We start from the raw sequence: 18,421 nt of genomic DNA on the forward strand, positions 1-18,421 counted from the left end.
TGTGTGTGTATATACCTATATGAGCATACACAGACATGTACACTACTGCAGGCTAGATATGGCTTCTGGCGTGCCCACCACTGACTTCTGGTGTAAACACAGAAACAAGTTAAGACTGGCATATCTTTCATTTTGCATCTCAAAAAAATGTGGGGTGTTGTGCTGGCTAGTTTCATATCAACTTGACACTGGGCAGGAGGAAACCCAGTTAGGAAAATGTCTCCATAAGATCTGGTGGTATAAAGGCCTGCAGAGCATTAATTAGTGAAGAAGGGGAGAGCCCAGCCCATTGTGGATGGGGCCATCCCTCTGCTGTGGTCCTGGGTTCTATAAAAAAGCAGACTGAGCAAGCCATGAAGAGCAAGACAACATGCAGCACTCCTCCATAGCCTCTGCATCAGCTCCAGGTGCCTTCCCTGTTTCAGTTCCTGCCTTGACTTTCTTCAATGATGAATAGTGATGTGGAAGCATAAGCCAAATAAATCCTTATTTTTCCTAAGTTGCTTTGGTCATGGTGTTTTGTCATAGTAATAGAAACCCAGATTAAAACAGAAACTGGTACCAGGAGTGGGGTATTGCTGTGACAGACCTGAACATGCTGTTTTGGAAAGGACTGTGGAAGGACTTTGGAACTCCGGGCCAGAAAAGCCATTGAGTGTTCAAAGCTTAGTGTGTGTGCTTGGAAGACAAGAGTGTTGAGAGAAATGCAAATGAGGGAGGCCTGGCTTGTGAAATTTCAGAGGAAAGTTAGAGAGTTACTTAAAGACGCTGTCAGGTTTATTATTTGGAGTTATGCATCTGTGTTTCTGGCTATCTGGCACTAAAGAATCAGCTTCGGTTAACAAGATACCAGAATCACTGAAGTAAAACCAGTGCTCTGCTCTACCAGGGAAATGATGCTGGTCTGCTGGAGTTGAGAAATTAGCAATGATCAAGAAGAGACCAGCATCACTGAGGTAAGATCTTCTGGAAGTGTTTCCTCATAGCTGGTATACCAAAGCTGTGTTCTAGAGGTGATCAAGGTTGTACCGTGTGCTGGCAGCCAAACATGGTAGTTAAAGAGTCAGCCATGTGGTACTAGTTCTGAAGATGTGAAGGGGTCATGGAGAACAAGATGTGAAGGGGTCATGGAGTGATTCTGTGTGGCAGGCTGGAGTCCCCGAAGAGCTCAGGAGAGGCTGATGGTAAAAGTGCAGCCCAGGTGCAGCAAGAGAGCCCTGCATCTTGGAGATGCTAGTACCACGGGATGACTGCCAAGAACAGCAACAGCAGTGGAGCGGAGCCAGCCCGAGCCCGGAAGACAAGCTTTGTGAGCTGCAGAAGGTGGAGCCAGAGAAGTGGCTCAAGCCCCACGGAAGAGCCCAGAAGACTCTGAGGGAATCTGAGATAGCAGGTACTGAGTTATTTGCTGTTGGAGCTTGGTTGTGCTTTGTTCAGATTAGGGCTGTGCTCTGGTTCTTCCCCCTTGAAGTAAGAAAGCGTGTAGTTTATTCTTGATTTTACAGGAGCCCATGTTGAGAGACTTTAGACTTCAAACAAAGAGATTTGGGAGTTTAATAAAGACTTTGGATTTTCAAAGAAACTGGGTATTTTTTTTTTTAAAGACAACTGTTTAAAAATTTAAGTCTGGGGGACTTTTAAAGTGTGTAAAATGTCTTATATTGCAATGTTGATATTAATGTATGACCTTGGGGATGGACAGGAAAGGAAAGGTTATGGCTTAACAGTGACGTGTTTGTGTATCAAGTTGATAAGGGATCAACTGTGTTGACTAGTTTTATGTCAGCTTGTGGCACAAGCTGTGGTCATCTGGGAGGAGGGAGCCTCAGCTGAGAAAATGCTTCCATCTTCCTGCGACAACGTAGATTGCTAGTTGGAAGGTAAGGCACAGTTTAGGATTCTTCTGAGCAGGAGTCCCTGGACACTACACCTCTTTACAGGGGTCGTGTTTTCTCTTGACGTGGGGGTGGAGGGCAGCTGCAAAGGCAAATGGAGATTGTGAGGCTAAAGATCCTGGCTTGTCCTGGGCATGTGTGTTTGCCAACTTTAGGCAGGTCTGTAAGGCAAATTCTTAATTAGTGATTGAGAGGGGAAGACCAGCCCACTGTGGGTGGGGCTGCCCCTGGGCTGTGGTCCTGGGTTCTATAAGAAAACAGGCTGAGTGAGGCATGGAGAGAAAGCCAGCCAGTAAGCAGCATTCCTCCGAGGCCTCTGCATCAGCTCCTGCCTCCAGGTTCCTGCCCTGTTTGAGTTCCTGTCCTGACCTCCTTCAGTGATGAATAGTGATATAGAATTGTAGCCAGATAAATGCTTTTATCCCCAAATTGCCTGTGGTCATGGTGTTTCATCACATCAACAGTGACTCTAACTACGGCAGGTGTGTATTATCCTTGCTAAATTGATGAGGCTTTCTTTAATGTAACTGAAATAGCTTGATCAACTCCCAAGAGTGATGGCTGGCACACTGCCCATTTTAAAAATGCTGAAGTGGGCCAAGGTCCAGATAGAAAATCCTCACTCAAATGAAGTTTTTTAAATTGATTTTATTTTGGGTGGGAAGGGGGGTCTTCAGAACCCACTAAGGGTTCTTTGGAATGAGCTCTGTAGCATGCACACCCACATTAGGAGCCAGCCACTCCTGGAGGTGAACTTTAACCTTACGCTCTCAAATTGTCTTTACAGTGCACAACAGCTGCCCATCCCCAAAGGAAACTTATAAAGAGGCCTGATATCAAGGAACTCCTGCTCAGAAGAATCTGAAAGGTTGCCTTCTAATCATCCAGCTAGCAAACAGCTTCTCTCCTTTCTCTATTTGTTCCCCTGATAAAACCCACAGGCAGGCATATTTGATTATTTCCCGGTCAGCGGCTATGTAATAAGGTCTTTTCCTTTTTAAAAATCTTGATGCTACAATAGCAACCCTTGCTTGGTATCAGTGGCTGTGGTTCCTTCTCCTTCTCTTTCTCCTCATCCTCTTCTGTTCTGACTCTCTTTTCCTCTTCCTCCTCTTATTTCCTCTTCTTCATCTTCTTTCTTTTCTCTTCCATTTCTTTCTCATTTTATAAACATATTATAGGAGGGTTAACGGATCATAAATGACACCTAAGACTTTAAGGTGTCCAAAGTTTTCTTACGACACTGTGTATATCAATCCCGTGACTTAAGCTAGCATATTTTGCCACTAGAAACTCAGCTGTCTTATGGTCATTTACTCTTTTATTGTAAAATACCGGAGATGGGTTTCATTCTGACACTTGCCAGAGATAGACCAGTCTTTGTGAATAGAATTTGTACCTGTGAGGTTCTGAAGACTACAGGAAGGCTGCTGGAGCATGAAATAAGTCTGGGGCAACGGAGCAGGTCGCCCACGTACAGCTGGAAGCAAGTCCACACCATTAGACGGCAGCCTGCCGGATGTGGATGTGGAATACCCATAAAGCTCAGCACCACTTCCTGTTGCGTCTCTCTGCTTCCTGTGTGCGGTGAAATGGGATCACATTGCTAGGAGAGAAGCTCCAATGTGTAATTGATCTTGCTTCTGCCTGTGAGCTCTTCCCTGACTTGAGAGAATTTGTTAACTCCAGTTCTACGCTTTAGTGTAGAAATACTGATAAAGCTATGTATGTGTCAGGCGGTGAGATCTTCAAGTAAGATCTTAGTTTGGGGTCAGACTGTAGCCATGTTTCTGGAATTCCTGTTCTGTTACCTGATGGGCTCAGGAGAAGAGGAGCAGAGTAATAGTGCACCTGGCTTATTCGTTCTCAGTAAGTGAGAACTTATTACTTATGTCTGTCTGTCTAATCTATGTATCATCTGTCTGTCTGTCTATCATCTATCTAATCAACCATTTATTTGTCATCTATCTATCATGTCTTACTGACTTTGTATGACACTGCACAGCTTCTTAATCCTTTGTCTTTCACTGTCATCAGCAAAGGCAGGATGATAAAACTTAGTTAGTGCTTCTTGGGGAGTTTGCATTCCTGGCTACAGAAAATGCAGGTAAGTTGTTCACATTGGCTCCTGGAGAGGAATTTAATTTAGAATATAACTGCTCTGGCAAGAGATCACATCCAAAGACCTTGTAAGTCTGTGTGATCTGGCATAAATACAAACAAGCCTTTAACTCAGGAGACAGAGGCAAGCAGATCTGAGTTCAAGGCCAGCCTGGCAGAGAAAAGCTTAGGTCCAGGTGTAGTGGTACATGCCTTTAATCCCAAACAATGAAGTTAGTAAAAGTAAAGTTAGTTTGTAGAAGGAAGCACCCATGTTTGAAAGTGATGCCTAATTTAGTGGCAGAAAAGGTGACAAATCAGAGAAAGATTGGACAGAATAGGATATGCCCACCTCTCATGAGAAGAGAGAGTATAGGAAAACTAAAAAAAAAAAAAAAAAAAAAAAAAAGAAAGAAAGAGAAAAGGCAGTTTTACCTAGATAGTAATAGAGAGACAGGTTGCAGAGAGAGAGAACTCAGGTGAAGACTGAATGAGCCAGAGAATGAGAAGGAGCTAGGAGATTAGAGCAGATTGCTTGAGTTAGTTTGAGGCCAAGCAAAGCAATTCAGAGGCCAAGAGAGAAGCCAGATTGTATAAGTCAGCTAGGAGAAGAGTCTGATTCAGAACAGCTGAGTTGGACCAGCCAGCTTTGAGCTCAGTAAGAACAAGAAAGGGTAAGCTTATTAAGCAGTAAGTATCAGAGGCTGAAAACATTCTAGGCCTAGCCTAGGTTAGATTGTATGGAGGCTAGGCCTAGGTCAGCAGACTGAGGCTGTAAGCCTCCAAGACAATTGAAACAGGCGAATAAAAGTTCCTTTTATAGGCTGTTGATTGTTTCTGAGCCAAAGGAAACTTCTAGACAAATGTTAGCAGAGGCCTCTTCAGCAATGACCAAAACGTAGCAGCTAGTTAGCATGAGGAGATAAGTGCCAAGGGTGAGAGGAGTCGGTAGGCATTTCTCTTCCAAGTCAGATGCAAAAAAATGTCTGAAGGGCTGTGGTGGTTTGAAAGTGAAGTGTCTCCCATAAGCTCATGTGTTTGCTAGCTAGCTGGTAGTACAGTTTTGGATGTGCTGAAACCTTTAAGAGGTGGGACTGAGCTGGAGGAAGTGGGTTATTGGGGGGACAGGGGTGGGACAAACCTTATAGATTGGAACTTGGGAGGGCTAGGGCTTGACTGCTTTCTCCTTTCCGATCCACCGAGTTATGAGCAAGCCATGTAGCAAACTGCTACTGTCACTGACAGCAGTGGTCCTGAAACCATGAGCCCAAATAAATCCTTCCTCCTTTAAGTCTCACATCTAAATTTTGGATTCTGGAATGAGCTAAACTGTCCATGCTTGGCACCACGGTACCATGCTACCATGCTTGCTGCCATGGTTTTTCAGATACTCATCATCGGTAACCCCACCTCACCTTCAGGCTGATTTGGTTGGTCTCATTAGTCTCCAGAGGAAAGATGTTTTCAGGAGGAATGTGGGACCATTTCTTCTGTCGAAGTTCATTATCTCTTTTGTATTTTCTGTAACAAACAGAACCACCAGGAGGTGTTTATAAGCATTTGGCTCTGGGACACTAGGAAAAACTTAGGACCTTGACCCTGGTAGCCTTGGTCATCAGACATTGTGGTGTGGCTTCATGCTTCCCCAGCTGCTAAGTGGATTTTTGTGGGCTTTTCTGTTCTCTTCATTTCACTTTCCCAAGCCCTTCACAAAGACAGTAATTCATATAATCAAAGATAGGAACTGATGGTGAAAAAAAAAATGAAAAAACCATAAAAGCAAAACCAGAGACGAACACATAAAACCCTGGCAACCTTGAGAGGCAGAAAATATAAAAACTGATAACACTGTTGAGTTCTCTATATTCCCAAGTCACCCAGTTCCTTCTTCGTGCCCTTAAAAGGAGACGTGTAAGTCCTATCAAGAGGATCACTCCTGGAACTCAGCATTTGGGAGGTGAAGGTGGGAAGATTAGGCCAGCCTGAGACATATGAGGCCCTGTTCCAACATTTATCCCAAAATACAAGAGTGGATTTCTAATGCCTTCCTTCAGGTATTGCACAGATTGCCTTCTTCAACTTTACTGATACCGTCAAATGCTTTGCCAGAGGGGTGTGCTGACTCCCCATCTTGAGAACGCTCATTTCCAATATTCTTGATACATACTGTTAAGCATTCTCAAAAACATATTATGTGTGTAATATGGTGACTCATTGTTGCTTAATATTTTACTTGTTTGATTTCTATGGGGAGGATCTTTCCAAATATCTGCTGACTATTTTATAGGCTATATAGCATCAAAAGATTATATTAAGGTTGTTTATAATTTTCTCAGTTTTATTATTGTATAATTTTTTATTATCTTACCTGTATTTTAATCTCTCGCTCTGTGAATGTGTGTATATTGGTGTGTGTGAGTATGTATGCATATTGGTGGATCAGTGTGTCTCCTTTGGTGTGTGTGCATGTGTGTGTGAGTGTGTGGTGAGTCTTCTCATCTGTGCATGTCTACACCACAGAGTGCTTCTGGCGAACAGAGGAGCTCCTCATTCTTACTGTCCACTTCTCTGCAGCATGAGGTTGCTCTGCTGTGCCCTCCAGGCTAGACGGCCTGTGAGCATCGGGCAGTTCTCCTGTCTCCCGTACCATCTCTGTACAAATGCTGGGCATACAGCTGCTCACGCTGTCCCTGCCTTTACATGGGTTTTGGGGATTTGAACTCACATCTTCACACTTGCACAATTGCATTTGCCCACTGAGCCATCTCTCCAGCCCCTTATATGGATTTATTTATGTAGTATGAAAAGACAAGTCTTATCTCCTTTTGTGTAGCAAATACCTCCTTCTACATCACTGCTTCTTTACTGTTGCTGTAGAGAAAGTCAATTTTATCCCGCAATAGTTACTTATTCTTCTTTATGACTTTCTTCTTGATCTTAACTCAGACCTTGCATTCATTTCTTCTAAATTTTGAAGTTTGGTTTTCACATCTAAGACTTTATAACACTAGAGTGTCACATAAAATGGGCTGTATCTTGCTATATTGTATTAGGTAGTTTTAATTTTATTTTGGATGGAAAGCCAACTGTTTGAACATCGTTTCCTAGCTGGCTTTGTAATTCCACCCCGTCATATTCTGGAGTCTTTTTTATTGGCTTACTTCTCTGTCCCTGAATTTGTCTCCCCCCGCCACCCCTTATTGTCATTAGATAAACTCTGACTTACATTCTCAAGGTCATTTGACATTCCCTTCCCAATGTTCCCTAAACAGAATACTTAAATCTCCTCCTCTGCTTCCATCTAACTCTGAATTTTCCCTTATTAAATATGTGTCAAATGGCATACCACTACTGTGACCCTAAGTAGAGGCATCGAAGGCATCGAAGGCATCGAAGGCTGCCAGGTTGCTATGTGTGTAGCCCAGGAGACTTTGGGGATTCATCAGAGTTGTTACCCACTCTGGATTGGGGAGCACCATGTGGCCTTCCCTGTTTTCCATGCGGGTGTAGTTGGGATGGAACTACACCCACATACACCTCATCTTCTCTCTTAGGCCTCCTTACAGAGAGAGACCGACCATTAGGAACGCCTGCCCCTGCCTCCAGGCTTAGAAACAACAGAGATATCTCTTCTTTTATCTCAGGACTTTCCCCCAGGGAAAGTTGCTAGACACATTTGGGCTTAATTTCTGAGAAATTTTTTTTTTTTTTCTCACTAACGTAAATGGCCACACTGTAGACAATCTCCTGTATTCCGAGCAACACAGCTTTAGGACATGAGCTCTGCCTTTAGAGGAAGGAAATCAGGCTACTCCCTCTCCGTAGAAAGCAGGCTACGGCCTGGGCATGTGCATCATGATGAAGAGTAGTGACACTCTTACCAAAGTGTGGGACACACCCAGGTAATTGCTACTTGGCTTAGGGAATCCTAAGAACTCTGTGTTTAGTCTGCTCAAGCAGAACTCAAATGCTTATAGAGTCAAGAAATTCTTAACAAGTACTATGTCTCCAGTTAGGCCCGTGCTCTGCCTAAGTCGCGCAGGAAAGCCTCGGCCCTGAAGCTCAGCAGCCGAGTTCTTGGCTGTACTCACCACCTGGCAGACTGAGTCGCTTTCTCTTTCCTCGTGCTCTGGACATTTGGAACGGATGGTTTCATTGCTGTTACTGTTTTTGAGATGGGGGTCTTACTAGCTGGCCTCAAGCTTACATTGTCTTGCCTCAGTCTGGGATTACAGACATGGGTCGCCACACCCAGTGGCCGGGACGGTTTCCAAGCTTCTTCTAGCCTCCATGCTATCCTGTACGTGATTCTGCAATCTCTCACAAAGCGCCGGTAGATCTCCATAGACAGCTAGTCACACACCGCTTATAATGCGGCTGTCTGGACACCGGGCACGTTCGCCGTCTTCCCACTCACCGGAAGTAGCCCGAGCGCACACAAGCCTCAACAGGCAGAGCCCAGAACCGCGGTTTGGGTTGTGTGTCTCCAACCCAAACCGGGCTTCTGCCTTTGACACTGCTTCTGAAACCGAATGCCTTCAAGATCTCAGGCGTGCCTTTTGCATCAAGCACTGCCAACGGATCCCGGAGTTGTGCCCTTGTCTCCTCCCCATCTGGAAGGGAAGCCCGTGGGAAGGAGGTACCTCAGCACCAGGAGGGCGATGAGCAGCAGAAGGACCACAATTCCTGTGAGCGTGAAGACTGCAATCATCAGGATTTGAGGGCCTGTTGTGGCAAGGAAGGCAAAGGCAGTGTGTCAGGGGGACCACAGAGGAGCACCGATGCTTCCCATCACAAAGCGTCTCCTTTGGAATACAATTTGAGGAGCGGAAAAGGACGAGCCTCTTTGAAAAATCCCCATCTTCTATTAATCTTTTCATTGGTAGTATGCAGCCAGCATCCCCAGGCTCTGAAGAAAGCTGCTGTGTGTGCACCCAGAAAAAGCGGATTCCTTTAAGCAGTGCTTGTAATTTCTTTGGTTTTTTTGTTTTGTTTTGTTTTGTTTTTGTTTTTTGCTTTTCCCTTGGTAGGTAGCTCATCATGGCCTAAAACTCATGATCCTCCTATGTGCTAGGATTATAAGGTACATGCCAACAGTTATTTATTTCTAACCAAAACACAAAAATGACTGTCCTAAATTGGTGGTATTCAACACACGTTTAGAGGGATATAAGCTCAACCTGTTCCTCAGTCCTCTGTGTCTTAGGGGGTGCTAGTCCTTTCTAGGAGTTCTAGGTTACTGTTTACTGACAAACAATAATGTGATTTTATTTGTGTGTGTATGTGTGTGTGTGTGTATGTGATAGAGAGAGAGAGAGAGAGAGAGAGAGAGAGAGAGAGAAAGGAAAGTGTTTTTTAAAAAAAAGACCAGAGATCACTTCTAAATGATTAATGAAGTTACTCCAGGAAAGGAGGTAACAGATTTCCCGTTAGAGCAGCACTGCCCCCAACCCCACGCGAGTCTCTCCCAGGGCACAGGACACACAAAACCCATAAGGGCACAGCGGAAGTGTCCATCTGCACCCTTCATGAGTAAATCCTTAATTTTAAATGGCTGAAGCTTGACCCTCTTTATTTTGCTGAGACAAGAGGAAGGTGCCTGAATGTTAAAGTATATTAAGAAACTCCTCTATTAATATAAACTTTGTCACATATCTTTTCATGCTTTTGTTTAATCATGCTATGTCCTAAAATTTTCATTTTCTCCCTCTTTCCCTTTCTCACTGCTCCTCTCCTTCTTTCCTCTTCCCTCCCTACTCACCCCCTATTCTCTCTCAGAGGCTCAGCATGTGGTAACACTGGAAGACTTTTCCGTGAGGACCGCTTTGCCATCATGATTTTGCCCCGGGGTCACTCATGTTTTTCTTCTCTAGGCAGAAAAATTCTTACTCCCACTCAGGGCTCACACCTCCACGGCCACCATTCTGTGGATGGATTCAGTGTATCACTTCCATTGCGCCCACCGCCATCACACACTCGTACTGCAACACACCCCTAGCCCCAGACAAAGCAAGCCTGTAGAAAAAACACAGCCCCACAGTGTGAAATAATACACCCCCATGCCAGAGCATGAGTCTGGGGCACTTGGGTCATTTCATCCCTACCTGCCTACGTAATGAGCACCTCACTGGGCTCGACATAATTGCCCTAATTAGATACTTAGACATAACTATTTAAATGAAATAGGCTCACTGTTGTTGAGACAGGGTCATATTCTGTATTCCAGGCTGGCCTGGAACTCTCTTCATAGCCCAGGATAGCCTCAACCTCACAGTACTCTTTCTGCCCCTGTATTCCAAATGTGATTACAGATGTGAACCACCAGCACATCTGGCTAAAAGCAGTTGTTTTAAATGTAACCCTAATTTTCATTTTGCTTCCTGGTGAAGTCAGGGTCACACAACTTCCAAGACAAACCCTCTGCTGCCCTCTCGTGGCTATTTTTGTTATTGTAGTCTGTGGGCCTCACAGTGAGGGTACAGCTGGAGGGAACTAGTCAAACCTGCTGCTTTGCCACAGGAAAAACCTTTCAGTTACAGAATAAAAACAAACGGGATCACGTTAACGAGGTAGTCTTAGGGTGTGTATCAATTAAATATTAGTGCTGGTCCAGAGTAGAAACATATTTACAGTTATCTTGTTATTTGTGTGTTTAAATATTCTAGTGCACTGCATCTCTGCAAGGGACATGGCTGAATCCCGCACTGGGTAGTATGTGACACAGAAAACGTGTGAGCAAGCGAGTGTGACATGAGCGCTATGTCAGGGGTCACAGAGGGCAAGAGCCTGACTGATCGTAGCTTGATATGCTGAGAAAAGCCCGGGTGAGAGTCAGTGAAGGGTTGAGGGCCTGTCTGGAGGATGCTCTGCCTGGTGGAGGCTGAAGGGCTCTGGCATGGCCCTGGAGTATGGCCAATGGTATCAGTAGGTCTTGCTCCCCCCTCACCTTTCCAACCCTTAAACAGTTAGGTTACATTCCTATAGTTAAGCCACCAAAGTCTCTTCCCTGATCTGGCCACTTCCTCAACTCAAGACTCATTCCTGAGGCTGATCACCAAGGTCCAGTGATAAAAATATCAGGGGCCAGCAACCAAAAATCCCCATTTGGCCCACCTGATTAACTCGTGCAGTCAGAATTGACCAACCCATCCCAGCGGACCTTCCCCTTTCCCTCTTAAAACTAACACCTGCAAAGCCATTGGCTGCTGTTTCTGCCTGATTCACATTCAGCCACGTACCTCTTTGCCTTGCTTAATAAAAGAGCTCTTTGTGTTTGGAAATTGGTGTTTGGGTGTGGTCTTGCCTAATTGGGGGTCCAGAAGAGAGCACCCCATGGAGCCTGGGTCCCTTCAAAGGCAGCACCCTCTATGCCGGAAGGCCGTTCTCTTCATCAGGGTGCCAAATTTAGGGCAGACTCAAGTTGGAACATGAGACAGGAAGTGCCACCTCCCTGGCCAGTCAGAGGCTGAGCCTACACTGGTGATCAAGGGAATGACCGACATGGCCTGGGGACCTCTGGAAAGTGTCCCCTCTCTCTGGCTTACATCTTTCCATATGAGCAGAGGGATTCACTATCACATCTGGGGTTCTGGGGACCCAAACTCAGATCCTTTCATTTCCCTGGGAAACATGTTGCTCTCTGTGCCATGCCCCCAGGCCCTCAGCTAAATCTTGAAGGGAGATGGGTGTTTGCCAGTTTCAGATGGTCAGAAGACATGATGGATGGATGACAAGGTGGCATAAGGCAGGGATCTCAAGTAGGAGGGACCTGGGAGCAGAAAGACATTTGAGGAAGGTGAAAGGGAAGAAGCAGGGTTATGGGCTTTACCCTTGGGACAGAGTACCAAGATGAGCGTTGGAAACTTGTAGGTATGTGGCTGGTTTTCATTCTCTCCCATGCCGCTTTGCTGGAGGGTGGACACAGAAACAGAAGTTTACTAAAAACAGATGAAATGTGCCTGAGAGTTATAATCGGGACAAGAAAAGTTAGCTTAAAAAGTTCTTTAAAGAATAAGTAGAGCAGATTGGGAAAGAATCTTCACCAGCCCTCCATCTGACAGAGGGCTAATATCCAGAATATATAAAGAAGTCAAGAAGTTAAACATTAATGAACCAAGTAATCCAGCTTAAAAAATGGGGAACAGAGCTAAGCAGAGAATTCTCAACAGAAGAATATCAGCAGAGAAACACTTAAAGAAATGTTCAACGTCCTTAGTCATGAAGGAGATGCAAATCAAAACAACCCTGAGATTTCACCTTACACCCATCTGAAAGGCTAAGATCAAAAATTCAAGTGACAACACATGCTGGAGAGGTTGTGGAGAAAGGTGAACCCTCCCTCACTGCTGGTGGGAATGTAAACTTGTACAACCACTTTTGAAATCATTCTGGCACTTTCTCAGACAATTAACAAGAGTGCTACCTCAAGATCCAGCTATAACACTCCTAGGCATATATCTAAAAGATGTGTAAGTATACAACAAGGACATTTGCTCAACCATGTTCATAGCAGCTCTATTAATAACAGCCAGAAGCTGAAAACAACCTAGATGTCCCTCAACAGAGGAATGGATACAGAAATTGTGTACATTTACACCATGGAATACTATTCAGGTAGTAAAAATAAGGAAATCATGAAATTTTCAGACAAATGGGAACTAGAAAAGATCATCTTGAGCGAGGTAACCCAGAAGCAGAAAGACACACATGGTATATACTTACTCGTAAGTGAATATTAGCCATATAATATAGGATAAACATACTAAAAGATATACTCTTAAAGAAGCTAAACAGCAATGAAGACCCTAGGAAATAGGCTCAATCCTCATTCAGAAGGATAGACACAGTAGACATTGGAAGCAGGAGAAGACAGCGAACAGGACAAGAGCCTACCACAGATGGCCTCTGAAATACTCTACTGATCAGAGTTATCGAAGCAGAGGCTGAGACTCATAGCCAAAATTTGGGCAGAGTGCAGGGAATCTTATGAAAGAAGGGGGAGATAGAAAGAGCTGGAGGGACAGGAGCTCCACAAGGAGTCGTTTTTGAGGCAAAGTCTCTCACTGAACTGGAGCTCACTGTCCGGCTGGACGGAGCCTGAGGTCCTGGCATCTGCCTACCTCCATCTGTTCCAGCCCTGAGTCACAGATGCATACTTTTTTTTTTGAGGTGAGCTCTCTCTCTCTCTCTCTCTCTCTCTCTCTGTGTGTGTGTGTGTGTGTGTGTGTCTAAAGTCAGGTCCTGAGAAGGCACTTAGACCATTGACTCATCTTTCATGCAGAAAGAGAGAGACATAGAGAGACAGAGACAGAGAGAAATAGAGACAGACAGACGGAGAGATGCAGGGACCGAGAGAGAGAGGTTGCTGAAATGTTGGTTTAAAACTTGGAGCCGTGGAGATAGCTCTGGAGGTAATAGGCGGAAGTTTGAAAACCACGGTAAACTTGCGGTCTGTCTCCGGGTCGTCCTTTGGGCGGAGAGTGTTCTTCCCACCCTCACCTCCCTCTGCTTCAAGTCAGTCCTTTCCCACCCAGTGGATTCACAGACCGGAAGACTCTTAGAAAGAGTTACAATCTTAGTGCAAGGAGGCCCTTCCGACCAGGGCTGCCCGCTTAAAGGCAGATCAAGCTTCCAGTCCCGGGCCACAGACCGCTGCCAGAAGAGAAGTATTTCTCCCTCAGAGCTTTTAGTGCTATAAAAATTGATACGTGAATACAGACATTGTGAAAAAGAACCGAAGGTTCAGAAAGATGTAAAAGAAGGGAAATCATCCATGATCTTATTACTTAATGATAACTAGTGTTGAAATTTTATGTATTTCTTTTCAGTTTTATTTCTACAAAGTGCTATCTTATTAGATAGAGTTGCATTTTTCTATTCTTCAGTGTTACTACTTTCCTACCACTTAAATTTTTTTTTATTTTTTATTTTTTTTGGAAAAGAATGAATCTCGGTTGGTTGTATGGTGCTCAGTTAGGAATATATCACAAGTTTCTAGAACCCTATTAATGGTATTTTCACATCTTTGAGCATAACTGTCTGTCAAATTTTAAGATCTTTGTCTTAAAGATGACAGATAGTTAAGCCCTGGCCAGGCCAGTCACAGGCAGAATATGCTGTGAACTTTCCGGTTCATGGAGGCCCCCTGACCTCCCGGCTGAAGGGCAGAGTTGATGTCATATACTGCATTGTGCATATATGGAGGCCAAGCCTCGTGTGCCATTATCATTGCCACCAAAGAAGGTCCTGGGGAGGAATGGAGGAGGCGTTCAGGACCAGCGTCACTGACTGTCTGTCAACCCGATATAGCAACCATTTCTTGCTCAACTATAGGAAAGCTCCTGGGGTCTGTTGCAGTAAAATGTGCCAAGTAAAGTACGCATTTCCATGACGATTTAATTTTGCCCATTTTCTGGCCTTGTTTTCTAAGGTGAGAACCATCTTCAAAACAGGGTTAGAGCGCAGCTGTGTCTAATGAGAGCCGCCGGGAAGCTCACTGGGCCCGGAAAACCCGAAAGCCCAGCAAGTCTAGGTGAGATGAGAAAAAAAGGAAAACGTGCCAACTCCAGACAGCTTTCACCATGCTGAGGAAAGAAAGCCCAGAAGGAACGTCTCACCCAGTCCGGGGACATCATTAGGCAGCTTGTGGTTCTTCCAGACGAAGTTGGGGTTCGTAGCCACTGGGATCGTTTTGTTTTTATGGGTGTCATATGCCATGAGAATCTCATACTGTGTTGGGGTACAAGAAAAAGAAAACCATGAAAACATTTTAGAACAGTTTGTGATGAGGTGTTCTCTCTCTCTCTCTCTCTCTCTCTCTGTGTGTGTGTGTGTGTGTGGCTTTGGGAACAGGATCTTGATATTGTAGGTCAATCTGACCTTGAACTCTTAATCTTCCTGCCTCGGCTTTCCAAATTCTGGGATTACAAATGGGAGCAATCATTCCCGGTTACTCATTAGGCCTCTGTGATTAGAGTCTTTATTTGAAACCGTCTGCTAATGGGGACGTTACTCCAGGAGAGCCTTGAGTTGCTGTTGCAGGGGTTGGCAATGCTGTGGAAGATTTCTTTGAGACATGGCCACTGCTCTATAGCCACTGTCATTCCCCCAAAACATGCCCCATAGAAATGAACCTATAATTACATTTATGGAAGTTCAAAATTAGCCTGTGAGCTAGGATGTGATATATTGACCCTCACTGATACCCACTCTGGTATCGTCCCTAGGTTTCCCAAATATGTAATGCAATTGGAAGCAGGCAACTGCTGAAAAGTTTGGCCACATTTGCTTCGGGAGAGCTGTGTAAGGAAGAGCACTTGTGTGGAGAGCGGTGGTGAGGGTGAGGAAAATCTCACATGCCTTTGCCCCTCTTCCATGCTGGGCAGCAAGGGCTCCATCCCATTGGAGGAGGATGTGGGTCTCTTTGTGTGGTCCCTGCTAGTAACTAAAGCACTTAGGGGATCTGACTCAAAGGATTACCCACGGCTTGTCTGACAACTGTGCATTCCTTTTTTGCATTTCTTTATTTGGGAGGTGGGTATCTATAATACGCCCGTGGGGGTCAGGGGACAATGTTTAGGGGTCAGATCCCTCCTTCCACCAGGTGGGTCTCAGGGTTCAAACTCAGGTTGTCTGGTTTAGGGTCAAGCACCCTTACCCATTGAGCCATCGCATTCGCTCCCAAATACTACATTTCATTAAATATCTGATATATTGACAAAAAGTGTGGCTGTTATGAAATGCTGCCTCAAATTTCTGGCGTCATTCATGACTTAAGCTTGTCAAAGTGTCCACTCTGGAACATAACAAATGAATTCTATTTTCTCTTAGACTTCCAGTTTTGTCAGGGCCTGACCTCCTGTAGGAAAAGGGTGTTTCCTGACCATTTGGTTGGCTGCATAAGTGGCTTTCACGGTTTATATGGACGCAGCTCTGGAAGGCGTACCGGCAGCTAGCCGTTCCATTTTTAAACTCAGTGCTGATCAGCCACTAACTCTGTATCAGATGGGAAGCTCTGTGTGGGAGACATGACGGGAAGAGCAGCCCTGCCTCCTCTGCTCAGGCTCTGCGCCCGACGGGGTTACTATTGCTATGACGACACACCGTGGCAAAGCAGCCTGGGGAGGAAAGGGTTTATTCAGCTTATGCTTCAGTATCACTGCTCCTCAGCAAAGGAAGTCAGGGCAGAAACTCAAGCTGGGCAAGAACCTGGAGGCAGGAGCTGATGCAGAGACCACAGGGGGCCATGCTGCTTACTGGCCTCCTCCTCATGGCTTGCTCAGCCTGCTTTCTCATAGAACCCTGGACCGAAACATCCGGGAGTGATCCCATCTACCATGGAGTGGGCCCCTCCCCATCAGTCACGAATGCAGGAAGTGCTCTACAGGCCTGCCCACAACTCAGTCTTATGGGGGCATTTTCTCAGTGGAGGCTTCCTTCTCTCGTGTGACTATAGCTTGTGTCAGGTTGACATGAAACCAGCCAGCACAGGCTCTAACACAGAAATGAAGGAAGCAGGTGTACAATATACGTGAACGAGGAGTGTCACGGCCCTTTCATGTGTGCGTCTGAGGGACTGCACAGTTCACAAGTCACGGGAGTGCTGATGGAGAGAGCCGTTTCTTTGAAATCTTTAGTTTGTGAAGATGATTAACTGTCTTTAGGGAAGGCTGGTCGTCAGCGTGTTCCCTTTTTATTGGTTCCACTAGTCTGATTCCTACATTCATTCACACACACATATGTGTGTGTATATACACATGTGTACATAGACATGTTCCATGTTAACTGTCCTTTCCCACCCAGGCTCGTCACCCCATACTTTCTAATAAGGGGTCAGACATACCTTCCTGGTGTCCATACTCACATACAGAAGACACATAATGTTGTCAATGTCCCCACTGTCATCCAGAGTCACGGGGCCCTCGATGCCTAGGGGAGAGAGTAGGTTGGAGACGTCACTGGCTTTAGGCACCACACCAGTAGGATCCCGACGAAGAGTGTAAAACAGATTCAGATCACTCTGTTACATTCTTTTTGGTTTTCTGAGACAGGGTTTTTCTGGGTAGCCCTGGCTCCCCTGGACTCAGTCTATAGACCAGGCTGGCCTCATAGAGATCCACCTGCCTCTGCCTCCCGGGTGCTGGGATTAAATGTGTATAGTAGCATGGCCCTTAACTGCTTCCTGCCCCTACTAATTGTGATCTGTGAAGGGTGTTTTCATGGGGGAAGTTCATCTAGAAGGAAAAGCCTTTCTTTCCTTTAGGATGTGGCCAGGTAACAAATCACTCAACTGTCCACTCTATACATTTACTAAGAATGTTAGCTAAATCAGTAGCACAGCATAGAGGCCACGGCAAAATCTGCATTGTACAAAGAACAAAACTGCCTCACGACCATTCATTGGTTAAAACACCAGAACAAAGATACTTAGGTTGTTTTTATTTCAACTTTCCAACTACAAAATAACAGCAGTGTGGACTGACCACACAGGATGTGTGCCGAGGCAGAAAATGTTTACATGTTCAACATCGCAGCCAACTTCTGGGCTGCCCAGATGGGCTGGTTGGGAAGGGTGCTTCCTGAGGAGCTGGGTCCAATCCGCAGAACCCACGGGGTGGCAGGAGTTGCCCTCTGACCCCTACCCACTGTGGCGCACACTCGGAGTGGTCACGTGCACATACAGCCCCAACTAAATAAATGGAAATGAAAGAATTTAAGTCTAACACGCATTTCATGTCTACTAGGCACCAGCTCTGTGCCAAATGAGTCACCACAGATGCCATTTTCTGCTCTCCAGAACGCCATGACATAGAAACCACAGTTCCTATTTTATTGATGAGGAATAATTTTAATCAGACTCAGATATTAAAAAACTTTCTCGGGGCTGTAGAGACACATACAGGGCTAGGACAAGTACATGTCTCCTGGCTCCTGAGACTTTAAGGTCATGCCTTAAAATGAAATATCTTTACAACCTTTGCCTGAGATCTGGGACCCCAAAGAGGAGTCTCAAGAGGAGCTTGAAGGATGGGAGAGTCAATCCAGCAGTTGGAGGGTATGTGCTGTTGTGGGTAGTATTGTTATGAGGGGTTTGACAAATAGAGGGCAGGAGACATATTAAAATATAAAGAGATAAAAACAAAACTATGCCCAAGATCTGGAGAGGACAGGAACTCCACAAGGAGAGCAACAGAACCAAAAAAATCTGAGCACAGGGGTCTTTCCTGAGACTGATACTCCAACCAAGGACCATGCATGGAGATAACCTAGGAACCCTGCACAGATATAGCCCATGGCAGTTCAGTGTCCAAGTGGGTTCCATAGTAATAGGAACAGGGACTGTCTCTGACATGAACAGATTGGCCTGCTCTTTAATCACTTCTCCCTGATGGGGGAGCAGCCTTACCAGGACACAGAAGAAGAAAATG

The 18,421-nt window shown here is 45.2% G+C and overlaps 1 protein-coding gene across 1 annotated transcript in view; it reads right to left on the reverse strand.

The window, feature by feature from the left end:
- Positions 1-18,421, reverse strand: part of Gucy2c (guanylate cyclase 2C) — a 70,702-nt gene that overhangs the window by 30,069 nt on the left and 22,212 nt on the right. The window contains exons 9-12 of the mRNA XM_021644291.2: positions 16,837-16,922; positions 14,612-14,723; positions 8,639-8,720; positions 5,411-5,516 (exon numbers count right to left, since the gene is read on the reverse strand). Of these exons, the coding sequence (XP_021499966.1) occupies positions 5,411-5,516; positions 8,639-8,720; positions 14,612-14,723; positions 16,837-16,922 (386 nt within the window). The remainder of the gene's footprint in view (positions 1-5,410; positions 5,517-8,638; positions 8,721-14,611; positions 14,724-16,836; positions 16,923-18,421) is intronic.

This window comes from Meriones unguiculatus, chromosome 5 (assembly GCF_030254825.1).
Source record: "Meriones unguiculatus strain TT.TT164.6M chromosome 5, Bangor_MerUng_6.1, whole genome shotgun sequence".
Classification (NCBI taxonomy): Eukaryota; Metazoa; Chordata; class Mammalia; order Rodentia; family Muridae; genus Meriones; species Meriones unguiculatus.